The sequence below is a fragment of the Rhinoderma darwinii genome, chromosome 3, assembly GCF_050947455.1.
Source record: "Rhinoderma darwinii isolate aRhiDar2 chromosome 3, aRhiDar2.hap1, whole genome shotgun sequence".
NCBI classification, from domain to species: Eukaryota; Metazoa; Chordata; class Amphibia; order Anura; family Rhinodermatidae; genus Rhinoderma; species Rhinoderma darwinii.
In genome coordinates this window covers 366,632,903-366,653,697 of record NC_134689.1, presented here as the reverse complement: position 1 = coordinate 366,653,697, position 20,795 = coordinate 366,632,903, and the positions used below count along the sequence as shown (strand labels likewise).

The following is a 20,795-nucleotide window of genomic DNA, read 5'->3' as shown; positions in this document are numbered from 1 at the left end:
ATTGATGGCCTATCCTCAGGAGAGGCCATCAATATCTGATCGGTAGGGGCCATCAATACCGCTGATCAGCTGTTTGAAGGGACCGCGGTGCTCGTACGAGGGCTCCTTCCCCTTTATTTTTTACCTCTTCATACTGTGAAACGTCGACACACTTGTAGTGGCAGTTTACAGTATTACAGCCTTCTCCCATTGAGGTGAATAGGAGAAGGCAAGGGAAAGCAGCGCTCGTACAAGTGCGGCGGCCCCTTTAAAACAGCGGATTGGCGGGGGTGTCAGAAGTCAGACCCCCACCAATCAGATATTGATGGTCTATCTTGAGGATAGGCCATCAATTTCTTATGAATGGACAACACCTTTAAGACTAATCATTTGCCTATTCTGGCATCTAAAAACGACATTACTTTGGGTATCCTCTATAAAAATTGTTTCAAACAAAATGTGGTTGTGTTACCAAAGAGTGCAAAGGACTGCACGTTGGGCCTGCATCAGTTGTTTTTTTTTATATGGTTGCATTTTTCTTAATACTCCTGCCTGCTTTCTTCCCATAGACATCAGGGTTATACCTGTCCTTGAATTTTCCACTGATAAATCATGTGTAATGTTTTCAGGTCTCTGCTGCAAGAGCTGGTACTGACTGGGGAAACGCAGGAACGAGAGCGGGTCATCTTCCATTTCTCCAAACGCTTCCACAACTGCAACCCTAAGGATTTCCGATCCGCAGGTGAGAAGGATCTTGATATTCTTGTGCCGCTCATTCATGATGTGATCCTATCTGTGTTATTCATATCCTACAACAGTAAAGCTCATCATAGGATTGTAATTCCATTTCAGATGCTGTTCATACTATGACCTGTGCCCTCATGCTGCTTAATTCAGATCTACACGGACAGGTATTATTTTGCATGAAGATAACCTATTGGTATGATCCAGTTAGTAGATCTGTGTAGTTGGAAATAGCAGACAGGATCTTGAGATACAGCCAATTCAGAAATAATCCTAACATAGCTGTGCAACTTTATCTTTACAGGTTTATGTACCTTCGTTAATACCTTAGGGCGAGAACAGAGTGGCAAATTAAAAAGTGTTTCTGCGCTTCAGAGAGTGCCCAGAAAATGCCTCACGACATTAAAGGATAGCTCCAATGTTGCTCCTGTCTGTATCTCCCACCAAGCGTTAATCTGATGGTAGGTGACGTAGTTGGAAGATGAAGCCTTATCTGCTGCATCTCCCGCTGTCAGATTTATACTTCTGGCAAGAAAAAGTCAAGAGCAACATTGTAGGTACCCTTTAAGGCTACACAGTATTGCCCAAGAGCTGCTGTAAAATGGCAGGATGATCACAAAACTACCTCAATGTTTCCCTATGGGGAAAAAGTCACAGGCTACGTAAAAAGAACAAAAAGTGGTGTAATTGTGGAATTTTACTGAGACTTGGGGTCACCGTACAGCCCGAACTGTGTTCAATACATCTCCGCTCATTCCTGGGTGGTTCTTCTTTGGCTTGCTTCTGCTGTGGTTCAGTTGTCTGTGTAATGAGCCTAGTGCAGGACAACGCATTACTGGTGCTGCAGCTGCTTTGTTCTAGTAATTGGTAGGGATCCCGGATGTTGGACACCGACTGATCTGTAAGGCTGGGCTCACACGATCATGTTCGGTCCGTAATGGACGGTACGTATTTCGGCCGCAAGTCCCGGACCGAACGCACTGCAGGGAGCCGAGCTCCTAGCATCATAGTTATGTACGACGCTAGGAGTCCCTGCCTCTCCGTGGAACTACTGTCCCGTACTGAAAACATGATTACAGTTGTCCCGCAGCGAGGCAGGGACTCCTAGCGTTGTACATAACTATGATGCTAGGAGCCCGGATCCCTTCAGTGTGTTCGGTCCGGGACTTGCGGCCGTAACATGGTCATGTGAACCCAGCCTAAGTTAGAACTGATACTTAAAAGGATTGTCCAGGATTAGAAAAATATTGCTACTTCGTTCAAAAAGCAGCGCCACATATGTCCACAGGTTGAGTATGGTATTTCAGCTTAGTCCTATTCACTTTAATGAATATATAGTAGATAATTATGGTGCTGTTTCTAGAAGAAAGCAGCCGTGTCTTTCCCTAATTCTGTACAGCCGATATAAGAGTTGGCCTGTGCAGACGTTACAATAAACACTATTTTGGTTTGCCTGCTTCAGCATCTTCTCCTGGTTAAAGTTGAGAGGAAAACCCAGTTGATCTCTGCACAGCAGTCTGATTGTATGCGCTGGCTGCGTCGTCGGACTGTGCGCGCTGGCTGCGTCGTCGGACTGTGCGCGCTGGCTGCGTCGTCGGACTGTGCGCGCTGGCTGCGTCGTCCGACTGGGCGCGCTCGCTGCGTCGTCCGACTGGGCGCGCTCGCTGTGTAGTCTAGATCACCTCATCACAGCTGTAGACTTCACTGCAGCAGCAAACTGCTTTTTATCTCAACTCTGACCAGAAGAAAATATATTCCACATTTCCTAAATGAGCCTCCATGTTGACCACATGGCCACCATGTATGTATGCCTTACCACACTAGCTAGGGAGACGTAACTATAAACCAGACACGATGTTTAGCTCCACCCCAACCATGTGTTATTTTAACTTTCTTTCCGTAGAATATTGGTAAGAGCATGACATTACAAGAATTTATTAATAACCTTGATGGTATGAATGATGGGACCAATTTTCCTCGGGAGCTTCTTAAGGTAAAGAACCATTTATCCTCTCAAGTACCTGTATGTACTGTTGTCTGTAAAGCTTAGAATTAGACTAGATGCGCCAAATTCATTGCAGTGGCTCGTGTTGGATAATAAATTTGGCGCATCTTTAGACACTACTGCATATAATTGTTAGTTTGCCAAAAGCGGGGATGAATTATACCACCACAAACCTGAAATTTTAATACAACTGCCGGTTATTTTATGTAATTTGGCTTAAAGAGGATCTCTGACATGTCTGTGTTACTCCCCATAAAATAACCATTCTGGAGTATCTTTTCCTAGAACTCTGCGTTCCTCTGTTATATCTTTTAGAAATGTATGAATAAGTTGACAATTGGGTGTTACTAGTTGGGGGTGTGTCTCAACATAGTCTGATAATGTCCAATCAGTGGTCACAGTCTCAGAACGTGTTGGGACACGCCCCTTTGACAAGGGGAAAGGTTACACCCATTTGTCAATTCAAAAATTTCTAGGAGGAATAACAGAGGAAAGGTGTCAAATAAAATAGGCAGAGCAGTACAGCATGTCACATAAAACATCCACCCCACACTTGTAGCTAAACTTGTGTTCTCACCGTTTTTAACTCTTCCAAGGTCAGTTCCGATAAACCATATACTAATATATTAGATATTAGCCTCCTGTCAAGGTATAGTATGTGTAAAAACAGCATTATTTCAATACATTAAAGTACTCACAATAATGGCAAAAAAAAAAGGCTTAAAACTAATAAGAATCATTAAAAAAAAACTTACTTTTGAGCTATCAATTAAATTGTATAATTCCCTTGTGCTTTTTGTAGGGTTTGTACAACTCAATCCGTATGGAGAAGTTGGACTGGGCCATGTAAGTAGACTAAAAAAATAAAACTAAACCATAGCCTCCTGACGATATATATTTTCTAGCCCGTTGGCACATGGGCTACATGAAGGACACATGGCAAAAGCTCTGCCTCCAGATTTGTTGATTCGGAAAGGCCATAGACATTAGACCTGAATCAATTCAGGAGGTTTGTGTCACAATTGGCCTGTCAGAAACTCCCCATTTTTATTTTATTGGGAGCATTGTGGATTTAACAGGGTAAATTGTTATCTTCCACTGCTTCATAGAAATAACATGCATTTAAGGTATGTATGCACACTTAATGTATGTATGTATGTATGTATGTATGTATGTATGTATGTACACTTAATGTATGTATGTATGTATGTATGTATGTATGTACACTTAATGTATGTATGTATGTATGTACACTTAATGTATGTATGTATGTATGTACACTTTATGTATGTATGTATGTATCTATGTATGTATGTATGTATGTATCTATGTATGTATGTATGTATCTATGTATGTATGTATGTATGCACACTTAATGTATGTATGTATGTATGTATGTATGTATGTATCTATGTATGTATGTATGTATGTATGTACACTTAATGTATGTATGTATGTATGTATCTATGTATGTATGTATGCACACTTAATGTATGTATGTATGTATGTATGTATGTATGCACACTTAATGTATGTATGTATGTATCTATGTATGTATGTATGTATGTATGTACACTTAATGTATGTATGTATGTATGTATCTATGTATGTATGTATGCACACTTAATGTATGTATGTATGTATGTATGTATGCACACTTAATGTATGTATGTATGTATGTATGTATGTATGTATGTATGTATGTATGTATGCATACTCCCCAAATATGGGTATTAAAGGAATAGTCAACACAGACGACCCCTTCCAATATGCCACAGCTAAATTTAGTAAACGTTATCTACAATTAAACTGCACTAAAGAGAGGTACATGAGGTCATTTTTACCTACTGCTATATCCTTATTTAATAGAGTGATGGCCTAAAAAATGTTATGTATTAAGTGCTATTTTTTTAATATTTTATAGTATTATTGTTACTTCTTAATCAATGTCATTTTAGGTATTAACTTTGTTATAAATGTTCTATATATGTATTGTTGGTGTTTTTCTATGTGGCAAACTGTTTGACTATTATTAATTTCCCTCTTGGGATCAACAAAGTCTTTCTTATCTTATCAATCAGTTGAATCCCCTCCTGAGACCCCCAGCAAACAACAGACTTTGCTGTAGTAAGACTCAGACGACTGTTAACCTCCATTCAGATGGATAACATTTGATAGCGGCTCCCCACTCTGGCTCAAAGAAGGGTTCCCGAGCTGACCTAATAGGGTGTATGGACAGGGGATGTCCTGATGGAACAACTCCTTGTAAAGCGGTTTTTCCCCATCTGAAACATTTATAAAATATCAGTAGGATAATATCATAAATGTCTGGTCAGTAAGGGTCGATGTCCGGGCCCTTGTCCTATCGTGTCGGAGGCCGCGTGTACGCTGTGAAGCTCAGCTGAGTCTGTAAATTTCATCTACCTTTAGGGAGTATTACATAAGCGCGGCTACATCTCCGTTGGGGAAGAAGGACCAGATAAACCATTTCTTGGGATTGGAGAGGGTCTTGTTGCTAATCCACATTTATGACATATCAAATCATTATGCTATAAATGTCTCAGATGGGAAAAAAACTTTAATGGGGGAATCAGCATTGTTGACCTTCGACCATTATCCGATTATCTGTTCCAGCATAAGAGAAAACTAACAACCTCATTCTCCTCCTAAGCCAGTGTCTCCCTTTTCTGTTCCCCTTTGTACCTTCCTTACCTCATGTCTCTAACGCCTTTTTTGTTTATTTTGTTATTTTCATTTTAGTGAAGATAAACCGGTGAACACTCTGCTGTCAAGGCCCGAGAGTCTTCTGTCTATTCGGAAAAAAAGCAATCCATTTGTGGACATAGCGGCTCCTGACCCTGACGCTCCGGTATACAAACAAGGAATGCTCTGCCGTAAAGTACACGCTCATATTGATGGAAAGAAAAGTGAGTCCGCACCTGTTTCCATGCTTGGGGCCTGTTCACATCACCGTTCGCTTTCCGTTCCGGGGTTTGGAGGTTTCCGTCGGGTGAGCCCCGCAACGGAAAGTGAAAGTGACAGCACAGCTTCCGTTTCAGTCACCATTGATATCAATGGGGACGGAAACATCGCTAATGGTGTCCGTTCGTCACCATTCCGGCAGGTTTACGTTTTTCCGACGGAATCAATAGCGCAGTCGACTCCGCTATTGATTCCGTCATTAAGACGGAAACCTGCCGGAATGGTGACGAACGGACACCATTAGCGATGTTTCCGTGACCATTGATATCAATGGTGACTGAAACGGAAGCTGTGGTTTCACTTTCACTTTCCGCTGCAGGGCTCACCCGACGGAAACCTCCAAACCCCGGAACGGAAAGCGAACGGTGATGTGAACAGGCCCTTATCTGTATAACTGCATTATTAGACACCATTCTACCATAGTAAAATACCAGTATATCAGGATATATCTAAAAAAGCATTGGCACAGTCTTTCCTGACTTTTTTTACCACAGCTTTCTTGTCAGATATTAAAGGCTATGTAAACCTTTGAAAGTAAATTTTTTTATAAAAAAAACAAAAACGTTTTGTGCAACTTGATCATTAGTTATTATTAAAAATTATTTATACTTTTTCAGATACAGCTGCTTTACAGAGCAGCTGTATCTTATGCTGAATCCTGTACACGTCAGGTCCGCGGGACTGACAAAATCAGTGTCACGCGGGATCTACCTGTTAGTCATTCACATCCAAGTTATGAACTTAGATGTATCGATTACGGGCGCATCCTGTGTGTCAGAGACCTGCAGGACCCGCTGACACTGAACCAATCAGTCCCGCTGACCTAACGGATTCAGGTCTTAGCGCACGATACATCTGCTCTGTATACAAAATACAAAGCAGCTGTATCTCAAAAAGTAAAAATTATTTTTAATAAAAACTAATTCTAAAGTTGCACAAAACACACCGATTGACCTTTTTATTAAAAAAAGAAAAATCGCTTTTGAAGGTTTATATAGCCTTTAAGTGTGTGGTCATCATTATCTGCTGACGTGTCATTTAGCCACTGTGGGAGGCTAGAATGAAATAACCATGGCCTCTATCGAGCACATTGCTCCTCTGTCCCTTACAGCTCTTGCACATGACCGAGTTCGGGCCGTGAAAAACGGTGAGTGTGTCGGCCAGATTTCCCAGCCGAGCACGGTACAGGTGAACAGGACTTCTGCCATCATAGATATTTATGATGCTGGGAGTCTCTGACTCCCCACAGAAATGCTGTTCCTTACTGTATCATTTTGTTCAGCACGAAACAGCAGTTCCATGGGGAGGCAGAGACTTCCATCATCATAAATGTCTATGATGGCAGGAGTCCCGTTCACCTGTACTACGGTCGGGCCGGGAAATCCGTCCAACACACGGACCGTTTTTCACGGCCCAAACTCAGTCGTGTGCAAGAGGTGTTCAACCAGCATTGATTTTAAATTTCTCCAACCATTCAGTTCCATATTATTGTCTAAAGGGGGCAGTATTCTAGTGCAGGTTGAGAAAATATGCTTAGTTGGATCGGCCTGCAATGTGCACATCGCTCAGCAGGGGGCTTCAATGAGCAAAGAAAAAAATTTCCTTGCAAGTTCAGGCAATTTAAAAAAATATCCTGCCAGCCGCCGGACTACAGGAATATAAGGCCTTGTTCACACAGAGTTTTTTGCAGGCAGAAAATTGCGCCTGGAAAAATCAGCTCCGTTTTCTTTTAAGTGGTTCTGCATCCCACGCGTTTTTTTACGTGTTTTATTACGCGTGTTTTTGCCACGCTATCTGAGGCGTTTTTTTTTTACCTCTTTAACGTTTTTGCCGAAAAACGCTGCGGCCGTTTGGCGTTTTTTTCTGTCTCCCATTGATTTCAATGGGGTTTTTGAGTCAGAAAACTCCTCAAGATAGGTTCTTTTCTGGGGAAAAAACGCCTCCACCTCCCATTGAAATCAATGGGAGTCGTTTTTGGCGCTGTTTCCACGTAAAAAAACGCGCCAAAAAACTTGGCCTAACTGCTCCGTAGATTATGGGATTTGTTTTTCTCCGTCCTACATTTCTTGATATGGCATATCGCTCATGTAGCGTTACTTTCTCTTCTTTTCTGTGGCCTGTCCTATGGGCACTTCTCTTACATATAACTCACATCTCAAGTAGCAAATCTTTCAGTGCCAGTCGTGTTTTACATGACGTCCGCTCTCATGGCCGTATGTATGTTTACCAATATTCATGCATTGTCCAAAAATGTTAGTATCTCCTTATATAGAGTTTCTTGTACACCATGTAATATACTTTCTCTTATTGTCAAAGCTCCATGGGGAAAAAGAGGCTGGAAATCCTTTCACACCGTATTGAAGGGGATGCTGCTCTTCTTATTGAAGGTATGACATCTATCATTTCTGCCAGTCTCTAGTGCAAATCATGGTAAATTTGTCAGGCCGCGGTTAGCCCCACTCTTCCCACCCAGTTTGCAAAACCACGCGCACTTAAAAAGTGCCGGGCGCGGCATAAAAGTAAAAAAAAAAAAAAGTGCATTTTTTTGCACAAAATAAGTGTGCACCAAGATTTGTCTAATCCCTCATTGTCTTCTAATTTAATGTTTACGTCCAATGGGAGTCTGTGTGCTCTGTCCCCCAACAATAGCTAAAACAAAGGGGCTGCAGCACTCTGCTGTTTGTAGGCTAGCAAGGTGTAGGCGACCGATGGAAAGATGGGTAACCCATGACCGCAGGATCCGACCACAACAGGGGTTTCTTGAGAGTCGGTTTCCAATCTTGAGGCACATAGGTCTGCATAGGAGCTGTATACATAAAGCAGTAGGATATTTTTAAATAAGTCTAAATAATTTTATTTGAAATTCATTCGAGCAATAAAAAATGGGTACGAAAATGACACATAGTCTTTAAGGCCTCCATGTGAGCGATCCTGGGTAACTACATGGAGACTCCTAAAACGTGAGTTGTAAAGCTGAATCCCGTTGATATACAATGAGCATTTTCCACTTACAAGAAAATTGGCAGGACTCCAATGCATCCAAATATGAAGAGAAAAAATAAATTCAATATGCAGATAATTTTAGCTGCGTGGCACTTACTATGGCCGCTATGACCGCTTTCATGGGGGTTTACCCACAGCTCTCCATACAGCAGTGACACATCATTCCCTGCATATCACTGCACCACTGCATTTACTATTTAGACACTTAACTGTTTGAAAACCCACCATTGAGCTGTGGAGGCAGCCATATTGCTTGCCACCAAGCTTTTCCAGAAACTTCTATAATTAAAGGGAATCTGTCAGCAGTTTTGAAGTCCCAAAACTGCTGACAGGGTTACATGGGGCAGGAGGAGGGCAGTGTAAACATACCTTTTGTCTACGTCATATGAGTTACGGGACTAAGAAAATTATATTTGAATTCCCCTGGTGTGGCGATCGCAAGTGCCACTAAGGCGGGACTTTATATGCAACACTGCAAGCCCCGCCCCCTGCAATGACGGCTCTAGCAGTCTCCTTGTTGGCTGTCACTTAGAGAGTGGCACTTGCTACTACCGTGTCGGAGGAATCAGACGTCGGTTTCTCAGTCGTGCGAGTTACGTTTTAAATGTCCTCTCCCTCCCCTATATAACCCTGTCAGCCGTTTTGAAGTCTCAAAATTGCTAACCGATTCCCTTTAAGAAACCTGAGTAGAATTCTTCTCAACCTGTCAGAAAAAGACAAAAAATACCTGTATTTTAATGGTGGTGAGTATATATTTTTTTCTTTATACCTTTCCTCTATTTGGCATCCTATCCTGGGTTTCAAAGATAAATTAAACTACACAAATCTGCACTGTGTGAACAAGTCCTTAAGCTGGCCATACAGTTGAGATCTAAGACAGCCGAAAAGGCTGATTTAGATAATTTTTTTCCAATTTTCGGTACCTTTTCATGACCCTAAAGAACATGACAGATGCCAACCAAAGGTAGATGTGGATTTTTTTTGGGGGGAACGTTGAGTGCAGTCGGGGAATACTTAGAAAAATGTTCATTTCAAACGACAAATGGGCATCCCATTAATAGAAGCCCTGACCGGGTAACGATACAAGGCAGTGATTGGTCTGACTATTGTCGGTGATTTATCGCATTAAAAGGTAAGTAAACTTTTAAAAAACTTTTGACATGTCGTAAGTATTGATCAGTGGGGGTCCGAGCACTGAAATAAAGCTGCAGAAACGCTCGGTTGAGTGCTGTGCCACTTAGTTTCTGATTGGCTTTTTTCGGATCGGTGTACGTGCTCAATAGAAAGTATATGAGCCCATAAACCAATTTGAAACTAAGCGGCATATCGCTCACCCGAGCGCATCTGCCGCTTTGTTTTAGCGATCGGTGGGTTACTCAGTGCTCGGACCCCCACCGATCAAAACTTCTGAAAAAGTCACTATGGCATGTCAAAAGTTTAGTTACACTTTTAACGTTGGTCATCCAGAGCGACAACCTTCACAGACCAACCGTGAACAAGTCACAAAAAATCTGTCGTGTATGGCTGACTTTAACCCTTTTGCTTCTGCAACAATTTTTACACTTTTGACAAACACAAATGCAATCTGACTTATAAAATGTAAAAATTCTTTTATATCCCCATTCCCATATATTTTATGAAAGTAGACACCTAACCCATATTAAAAATGCCACCCAGCGGTTTTCATTTCTAAGCACCTTCATGCATTATCGCATCAAAGTGTAACGTTGTGTAAAAAAATGCATAAAACGTCGTGTTTGTGGCTAACTATCTGATTCTATTGTCTTGGGGGTAGGATGAATACAGGTCTGACTTCCAGTTCCCAGAAGAGGTGATCAGCGTGCACCATTCTCTGGCTGAGAGAGCCAGCGAGTACACCAAGAGACCCCACGTTTTCCGGCTGCAGACTGCTGACTGGCGTGTTTTTCTCTTCCAGACTCCGTTAGTAATGTCTACCCTCTTATATATCCATACACACTCCATATCCTCACCATGTATTATATGTTACCCTATATACACTGTAACATCCAGAATAATCAAAAAATATCAGACTCCTTCAGACACACAGGAGGGTCACGTATAATCTTGATATTTTCCCCCAAGGCAGCGTCACCATCAGCGACAGGTTCTTGTACAGTGTAAACGGATGAGTCCCATATAGGACCTTAATAAATATTTGTAGAGATAACACACTTATACATTGCTGACTCTCCAGAATGACGCTGGTTCCTTTTTAGACTCTGTATGTAGTTTATCTGGAGACATCTATGTGGCCTAATAGCTACACGCAGCTCTGACAGGTCTCCTGCGCTTCCCTGAGCTCGGGAAATATATAGGTTATACATGAAAATACTGCATTAAATCATAGCAAAGTGGCGCACATGTGGCCAGGACACATAGAGGGGACACTGCTTTCCCTGTCCACGCACGTTGATTGACAGATCTCCTTGTAGAAGTGTGTATAGGGAGCTGTCAATCCCTGTGTGGGGGAGGGGGAGGCAGGGCTCACAAGGAGTCCTGGCTGCATTTACACAGCTTTTACTTGAACATACTAAATCAAATCAAACTATAAAACCCCGAGCTCAGCATCTCCCCTCTTTCCTGAACTGCCCTCCCATAGGAGGCCTGATTGAGGCGCATCAAAGTGTACCTGGAATTTCCAACAACTTCTAACATGTCACAGAGAAGCTGCAGTGGTCCGATCAGCGCAAATCCCCTCTGATGGCTGGAACGAAGGAGCTGCAGCGTTGCGCTGAGCATTTGGTCCCTTAACTCGCTCCTCTCTCTGCTTCATTTGATAGAAGTGAAGACGGGCCATATACATGTATTACTCCAATGGGTGCACCGGGGCAGAGCACTGCAGCCTCTACTTCCTAGTGATCGATGGGGACTCCGCTGATGGACGATGACTACTTCTAATGTGTCTCTGTGACATACGTTGTACAAATGCAAAGTTTTCCTTAACATAAAATGTACATGGTTTATTTGTAAAAGACCCTGAGCTCAGGTTCAACATGGGGTAGAACAAAGTGTAGCACATCAAATACATACCTGCAGGGACATAAAAGCTACATTTTATCACCTACGGCCATAATATGATTTTTATGTATTGTGCTCTCATTAGGACACTGGAAGAGATGAACTCGTGGATCACTCGTATTAACTTGGTGGCAGCCATGTTTTCTTCACCACCATTTCCAGCTGCCGTGGGTTCTCAAAGAAGATTTAACAGACCCATCTTGCCCGCCACTCCATGCAAACTGGACCTGGTAGGTGCCAATGCAAACCTCCCAAAGCCTGTCACATGTATTGTAACCTACCAGCCTGGTAAGAAGGAGAAGCCTAGTGTCTACCTACAGCAAATGCCTGATAGTCCAGCATTCACAGTGACTCGTGTGATGCCGGACTGTAGGATATTCCGTCACGCAGTTACATAGGAGAGCAGTATATGATATATTGTGTAAATGTTCTATAACCTCCACAGGAGGAGCAGCTTCAGTCCCATGAATCCTTGATGGACAGGTTTACGGATGACCTGACAGAGCACCAGCGAAATCTTCCGGACTCAAAGAGCAAAACGCGAGAATGGGAGGACTATCACCTGCGTGGGGACTACTTGCGTTTTGAGGTGGGGTTGGATTTTTAGATATCTCTCTACATGTGAGCTTTGTAGTCAAATATTCCATCAAAGAAGATCGAAGAAGGTCTCCAACACCTTGTATATAGAAGCCCCTCACACCTTGTATATAGAAGCCCATCACACCTTGTATATAGAAGCCGTTCACACCTTGTATATAGAAGCTCTTCATACCTTGTCAAAAATATGGCTCAAGACCACCTCAACCGAATGGTTTGCTGTCTCCCTGGTGCCAGGGTTCGGCATGTGGTGGAACGGGTGGACAAATTGCTGGGAGGGGCTGGTGATGATCCAGCTGTTGTGGTCCATGTCGGTACCAACGACAGAATAAATGGTAGGTGGAGGAGCCTTAAGAATAATTTTAAAGAACTAGGCTACAAGCTGAAGGGAAGGACCTCCAAAGTAGTATTCTCAGGAATACTGCCTGTGCCATGCGCATCACAGGAAAGACAGCGGTGGCTCAGGGAGTTAAATGCATGGCTTAAGTCTTGGTGTAGAGGAGAAGGCTTTGGGTTCCTAGAGCACTGGGCTGACTTTTCATTGGGGTACAAACTGTATTCTGCAGATGATTTGCACCTAAATGGAAGGGGGTCCGCTGTGCTGGGGGAGAGAATTCTAGCTGGGGTGGCGGAGTATTTAAACTAGGTCTGAGGAGGGAGGTCAATGTAGAAAAAAAAGGGGTAGTCAGGTTAGAGAGGGGTCAGACTATATTGGTGTGGGGAGAAACAGAATGTGGGGAGAGGACTAGACAACAGGATAAGGAGATCCTTTCGTTACAAAACATCAGTGTAAATAAAAAGGCCCGATTAATGTCAAATCACATTTCTGATAATAAAAGTGAAAAACTGACAGGCAAGTTAAAGTGTATGTTCACAAATGCCAGAAGTCTAGCAAGCAAAATGGGGGAGCTGGAGGCCTTGTTACTGGAAGAAAATATAGATATAGTTGGTGTTGCTGAAACATGGCTGGACTCTTCACATGACTGGGCTGTAAATCTACAGGGTTTTACACTGTTTCGGAAAGACAGGACAAATAGGAAAGGTGGTGGTGTATGTCTGTATGTGAGAAGTGATATGAAGGCGAGTGTGAAAGAGACAATAGTAGGTGAAGACTGTGAGGAGGTTCAAACCTTGTGGGTGGAACTAGAAAGGGAGGTAAACACTGAAAAAAATACTTTTGGTGTAATCTATAGACCCCCCAATATAACTGAGGAGATGGAAGTTCAGCTATATAAACAGATGGAGCGGGCTGCACAGGCGGGTACTGTAGTGATAATGGGAGATTTTAATTTCCGGGATATTAATTGATGTCATGGTTCGGCTTCAACTGCAAAGGGGAGGCATTTCCTCAACCTGTTGCAGGAAAATTTTATGGGCCAGTTTGTGGAAGACCCGACTAGAGGTGAAGCTCTGTTGGATCTGGTCATTTCTAATAATGCAGAGCTTGTTGGGAATGTCAATGTTCGTGAAAACTTCGGTAACAGTGATCATAATATAGTTATATTTTACCTATACTGTAAAAAACAAACGCAGGCTGGGAGGGCAAAAACATTTAATTTTAAGAAAGCCAATTTCCCCAGGATGAGGGCTGCAATTCAGGATATAGACTGGGAAGAACTACCGTGTTTCCCCGATAGTAAGACACCCCCGATTGTAAGACGTATCGGGGGTTTCAGGGGGGTCGGCTAATATAAGCCGTACCCCGAAAGTAAGACATATGTCTTACTTTCGGGGAAACACGGGGGTATTGCCGCCTCCTGCCCACTTCCGCGCCGCCCCCCTCTCCATACGTCACCGCGCCGTCCCCTGCACTTGTCAATGCCGCCTCCTGCTTAAAATACGGTAATGCACACAGTATTAACTCCTTAACGCCGAAGGACGGATATATCCGTCCTCAGCAGCTGCTAGTTCGCGCAGGAGGACGGATATATCCGTCCTGTGATGGCGCGGGTACTGAGACTGTACCCACGCGATCAGCGGCAGGAGCACGGCTGTTATACACAGCCTGGCTCCTGCTGCAACTGCCGGAATCGAAGCGCGCGCCGATTCCGGCAGTTTAACCCATTAAATGCCGCTGTCAATAGTGACAGCGGCATTTAATGTGTTTGACAGAGGGGGGAGCTCCCTCTGTCACCCGATCGGCGCCCCCGCAAACAAATCGCGGGTCGCCGTCGGGTTTCCATGACAGCCGGGGGTCTAACAAAGACCCCCAGGTCTGCCTTCAGCATCTGCCTGTTAGGCGATGCCGGAGGCATGACCTAATAGGTTGCCTGTCAGTTTTACACTGACAGGCAATAATGCTTCGGTATACTAAGTATACCAAAGCATTATATATGCGATCGGCACATCGCATAGTGAAGTCCCCTGGTGGGACTAAAAAAAAAAATGTAAAACAGTTAAATAAAGTTTGTGAAAAAAAAAAAAAAAATAATTCGACAATTTTTTTCCAATATAAGACATACCCCGAAAGTAAGACATAGTGGGGCTTTTGGTGGATAAAAAGAAAGTAAGACACTGTCTTACTTTCGGGGAAACACGGTAATGTCAAATAATGGAACAAATGATAAATGGGAGATTTTCAAATCTACTTTGAGTTATTATAGTGCAAAATTTATTCCTACAGGTAACAAGTATAAACGACTCAAATTAAACCCCACATGGCTTACACCTTCTGTGAAAGGGGCAATACACGACAAAAAAAGGGCATTTAAAAAATACAAATCTGAGGGTACAGCTGCAGCCTTTGTAAAATATAAGGAGCTTAATAAAATCTGTAAAAATGTAATCAAATTAGCAAAAATACAAAATGAAAGGCAGGTGGCCAAGGATAGTAAAACAAATCCTAAAAAATTCTTCAAGCATATAAATGCAAAAAAGCCAAGGTCTGAACATGTAGGACCCCTAGATAATGGTAATGGGGAGTTGATCACAGGGGATCAAGAGAAGGCAGAGTTACTAAATGGGTTCTTTAGCTCTGTATATACAACAGAAGAAAGAGCAGCTGATGTAGCCGGTGCCAGTGCTGTTAATATATCAGTTGATATACTGAATTGGATGAATGTAGAGATGGTCCAAGCTAAATTAAATAAAATAAATGTGCACAAGGCCCCGGGACCAGATGGGTTACACCCTAGAGTTCTTAAAGAGCTTAGTTCAGTTATTTTTGTCCCCCTTTTCATAATATTCAGAGAATCTCTAGTGACAGGTATAGTGCCAAGGGACTGGCGCAGGGCAAATGTGGTGCCTATTTTCAAAAAGGGCTCTATGTCTTCCCCGGGTAATTATAGACCAGTAAGCTTAACATCCATCGTGGGGAAAATGTTTGAGGGGCTATTGAGGGACTATATACAGGATTATGTGACAATAAATAGTATTATAAGTGACAGCCAGCACGGTTTTACTAAGGACAGAAGTTGTCAAACTAACCTAATCTGTTTTTATGAAGAGGTGAGCAGAAGTCTAGACAGAGGGGCCGCTGTGGATTTAGTGTTTTTGGACTTTGCAAAGGCATTTGACACTGTCCCCCATAGACGCCTAATGGGTAAATTAAGGACTATAGGTTTAGAAAATATAGTTTGTAATTGGATTGAGAATTGGCTCAAAGACCGTATCCAGAGGGTTGTGGTCAATGATTCCTTCTCTGAATGATCACCGGTTATAAGTGGTGTACCCCAGGGATCAGTGCTGGGACCACTATTATTCAACTTATTTATTAATGATATAGAGGAAGGGATTAATAGCACTATTTCTATTTTTGCAGATGACACCAAGCTATGCAATATAGTTCAGACTATGGAAGATGTTTGTGAATTGCAGGCAGATTTAAACAAACTAAGTGTTTGGGCGTCCACTTGGCAGATGAAGTTTAATGTAGATAAATGTAAAGTTATGCATCTGGGTACCAACAACCTGCATGCATCATATGTCCTAGGGGGAGCTACACTGGGGGAGTCACTTGTTGAGAAGGATCTGGGTGTACTTGTAAATCATAAACTCAATAACAGCATGCAGTGTCAATCAGCTGCTTCAAAGGCCAGTAGGATATTGTCGTGTATTAAAAGTGGCATGGACTCGCGGGACAGGGATGTAATATTACCACTTTACAAAGCATTAGTGAGGCCTCATCTAGAATATGCAGTTCAGTTCTGGGCTCCAGTTCATAGAAAGGATGCCCTGGAGTTGGAAAAAATACAAAGAAGAGCAACGAAGCTAATTAGGGGCATGGAGAATTTAAGTTATGAGGAAAGATTGAAAGAATTAAACCTATTTAGGATTGAAAAAAGACGACTAAGGGGGGACATGATTAACTTATATAAATATATTAATGGCACATACAAAAAATATGGTGATATCCTGTTCCTTGTAAAACCCGCTCAAAAAACAAGGGGGCACTCCCTCCGTCTGGAAAAAGAAAGGTTCAAGCTGCAGAGGCGACAAGGCTTCTTTACAGTGAGAACTGTGAATTTATGGAATAGCCTACCGCAGGAGCTGGTCACAGCAGGGACAGTAGATGGCTTTAAAAAAGGGTTAGATAATTTCCTAGAACAAAAAAATATTAGCTCCTATGTGTAGAAATTTTTCCTTCCCTTTTCCCTTCCCTTGGTTGAACTTGATGGACATGTGTCTTTTTTCAGCCGTACTAACTATGTAACTATGTAAGTGTCCAATCAATGGCCCTATGACACTACTGAACCACTGGGTCAGGAAGGGGTGTGATGAGGGCACAGACGCTTGTCTCACGGGAGGCCTGTAATGATAAATCCACATGGGATTACGGTATTGAACATATGGGGTGTTACATAGAAATTTTGTGATTTCCCCTTCAAATTATATTTGTCCGTATCTATACGGATTTTTCACTATTTGTTTTTTTTCTTCCACTAGAAATTAAGGTACGAGATGTATGTGAAGCTTTTAGCCTTACGGATGGAGAGCGGCTGTGAAGATCTCCAGGCCTTGGAGTCCCGCCTTACAGAACCTGATGGAGGACAGGAGAGCTCTGGCCTAAAAAGGTCCTACTCCAGCCCTTCACTGAACCCAGAGAATTCTCCCATGGCGGTGAAGGTTAAACGTAACATCTCTGAGCGTCGAACTTATCGCAGAATTATCCCCAAACGCAATAAAAACTTAGTGTGACTGGAGAACCTTTCTCAGGACATAACTTATGCTGGAGCCTGAATGGATCTTCTGCACACTTCATGGTACCTTACTATGTGCAGTATAACAGGGACCACTATTTGCCTTTTATCCAATGCTGAAGGGAAATCAGCCAAGGACTGCAAGAGAATATTGTGCATGGGATTCTTAACCAGTATTGATAGAGTTGTGTGTAGGGGATGGGGTGTTAGATCTGTAGGTCCTCCTATACACACACACCTAGTCCTTTCATCAGCCTATGTCAATCTGCACTTATAGTCTTTGCCACTAGCTGGCACTGTTGCGCCACTGAGCCCGAGAGCCGCTGTAGACTTTTTGATAAATAGGGTTTAAGCATTAGAGTATATCTTAAAGAGGATTTCCTTCTAAAATCGGAAAATCACCAGGAATTAGGTTGTCCTTTTCTGTCAATTTGCTAAAACTCTGTTGAGTCGTTCCTTATATCTGTCCCTGAGAAAGCTTGGTGACAATTAATGACTGCCAATAAAACTTCCACAACTTTCCTTGCGTCCTTAACGGTAAATATGCCTAGTGCTGTAGTGATACGAGAGATTATGTACCATTGCATGACTAGGCATCCTTGCCATTACGGCGGTTTTCTCATCTTAACAACCTCTTTCCATATGTCCTATTCCCCCCCCCCCCACTCAGGACCCTCCTCTATGAGCCACAGCAAAGCGCTACTCACAACAGCAACTCCAGGGCACGTAGTCCGCCAATGTAATACCTTTGAATGGCCGCTTGTAATACTACGTATCCCCTGAAGTGTTCTCCGTAGTAAGGTGGTAGTCTCTTTAAAGGGGTTGTCTGTGATGATACATCTCCTTTAAGGAGTCTGACAAACTTCTGTGAAAAACTTCTTGCCATATTGGTTTCACCCAGCTTTCTCAGATGCAGATATAACTAAGAAATGGCTAAATAGTCAATGTAACATGTGGACAGAAGAGGATATTTTTGGGGATTTCTATTTACTGGTAAACTCTCTTTTTTTTGGGGGGGGGGGGTACGCTTTAAAGAGGACCTGTCACTAGGTCATATAAGTTGAACTGGTTAACTCATCTGAATAGCGCTGTCTCCCTGATTCCAGCGCTGGTTTTCTTTTTTTCCTGGACCACCTCGTTCCAGAGATATCGCCCACTGTTGTGTTGTCACCCTCTATGCTAATTTGTTGTAGTTAGCCAACAGGGCGTGAACTACTCTCATGCTGCCTTGTGCTGATTTGGTCAGCGTTAGAGGCAGGGTAGCTAGCTCCTCCCCATTGGCTAACTACAGCAAAGAAGCAAATAGGGAGCCAACATCACAGTGGACCATATCTCTGGAATGGAAGGGTCCAGGAAAAAAAGAATAACACCGCTGGAATCAGGGAGACAGCGCTATTCAGATGAGTTAACCAGTTCGACTTATATGAGCTAGTCACAGGTCCTCTTTAAAGTCTTGCCGAGAACCTTTCATTCAGGTTGTTTCCCACGTTCAGCTTTGAGATGAACATTTGGATAACTCGAAACTTTGAGACTGTCTGAGACAAAGTAGTAACGTGAAGACAACCGGATATATGCGGGAGTGGGCGATGCCAGTCAAATGTGACTTGGGTTAGTCATGAAGAGATGGTACCCTTGCTGGACTGAAGACTGGATTAACCATTAGAAGTCAATGCCAGGTCATGTTCTCCTCTGATGCAAACCTATTAAGTACATGTATAGTACACGTGCTGGTTAATGTTTATTTGGTACTATTTCTATGCAATGACAATTAGTTTTTAGTTATAATTGATATTTTGTTAGGTATTGTAGTTTCATTCCAGTTGGGGAGAGACATCTGAGCGATCTGCTGGCTTCTTGAGATCTGAAGTGTGTCTTCTCTTTGTACGCTGTCACTGAGAATTCTCTTTGGATTTACTTGAAGCTAGATTATCTGCATTTCCCCCTAAAATAAAAATAAAAAATATCTCCTCTAGTTATTAAAAATGTATTCAGATAAATTCTGTTCAGCCAATCCTTAAGTATTAGCTGGGTGACCATCGTTGCAAGCCGTAATGGTGGCAATATTGGTTGTCACCCATCTTTCAATAAGAAATCTAGATACTCTGGAGTCTAGGAAAGCTGGTTGGCTGCCAATTCACACGGGCACTGTAATGGCTGCCATTAATGATTGTCACCTTTGAAAAAAAGGAAAAAAAAACAGAATTTAATTTATATATTTTCTTTATTGCAGGTGGAAATACTCTTTAAAGAGGACCTGTCAGCTCTCCTGATTATGTCTGTTTTAGTAAATACTTGTCTTCCTCTGTTATTCCTCCTGGAAATGTATGAATCAATTTTATCAACTAGGTGTTATTATTGTACTCTGACACTGTCCTATCCGAGCTGACCTTGTCAGACTCTATAGGGGCATGCCCTGTTGACAATGGGTAGGGTAACACCCAGTTTCCAGCTTATTCATTCATTTCCAGGAGGAATAACAGAGGAACAGCACAATGGTCAGTTGTAAGAAAAGTTTCTCCAGAATTGTTATTTAATAGGGAAGACAAGTATTTAAGTCATGAGAGGTGACGGGTCCTCTTTGAAATGGTATTCCAGCATAACCTGTTTATACCATTGCACATACCGTGTGTTTGGTGTTTTCCATGAATTAGCCGTGTTTGGTTACGAGTTGCTGTCTCCTGGCTTCCATGCTCTCAGTGCACTTTAAAACCATGTTACCTGCCTATATAGCTATGTTCACAATAAGGTCACTTTAGTCCCTCTACTTGTGTTTTTAGGGGACTGCCAATGACATGTTTGGTATATTTAAGCCTTTTTCTGAGCCTGATCTAAAACCACGGTCCTCCGCAATCCTGTCAGGTACTGAACGTAAGGTTTTCATATCTGCAGTGGGTATCAATGCCATCTGCATTTTGCACTGGAAAACCAATAAAACCATTTAAATGATTCTGTGACTTATTCTCTGTAATGTTTGTATATTGATCTACCGCGCTCCTAGATACAGGTGAACATGGGGTTTTGTCAAATCCAAGAAGGGAATGTTTTTAAGATCTTTAGAGTTAAAGCGGTTGTGTCATGACGATTACCCCTGTCCATGTGTCCTATTAGGGTATATGGACGCAATAGAGGGGCTCCATGCTCGTGACCTTCACTAGGAGCCAGAACGGAGAGTCACTATGGATGAATGGCCAACGTGTAATACTACATTTCCCGTGGATAAACCAGGTGGTCAATGGTCTCATGGAGAAAGCCCCTTCTAAAATGGGAGTACATCACTTCTTTTCGCAAGGGCTGGTGTCTTTGGGATG

General features: G+C 42.5%; 1 protein-coding gene across 4 annotated transcripts in view; it reads left to right on the top strand.

The window, feature by feature from the left end:
• The window catches only part of LOC142749966 (PH and SEC7 domain-containing protein 4-like), a 63,332-nt gene extending 44,798 nt beyond the window's left edge, over nt 1-18,534 (top strand). For 3 of the 4 annotated variants that reach the window (XM_075858604.1, XM_075858606.1, XM_075858605.1), the window contains 10 exons: nt 609-721; nt 832-890; nt 2,627-2,716; nt 3,531-3,574; nt 5,489-5,655; nt 8,027-8,097; nt 10,509-10,654; nt 11,838-11,982; nt 12,198-12,341; nt 17,234-18,534. In XM_075858604.1, coding sequence (XP_075714719.1) covers nt 609-721; nt 832-890; nt 2,627-2,716; nt 3,531-3,574; nt 5,489-5,655; nt 8,027-8,097; nt 10,509-10,654; nt 11,838-11,982; nt 12,198-12,341; nt 17,234-17,485 — 1,231 coding nt within the window. In that variant the 3' untranslated portion in view covers nt 17,486-18,534. The remainder of the gene's footprint in view (nt 1-608; nt 722-831; nt 891-2,626; nt 2,717-3,530; nt 3,575-5,488; nt 5,656-8,026; nt 8,098-10,508; nt 10,655-11,837; nt 11,983-12,197; nt 12,342-17,233) is intronic. The other variant, XM_075858607.1, reaches the window with a different exon arrangement.
• The last annotated feature ends 2,261 nt before the right edge of the window (nt 18,535-20,795 follow it).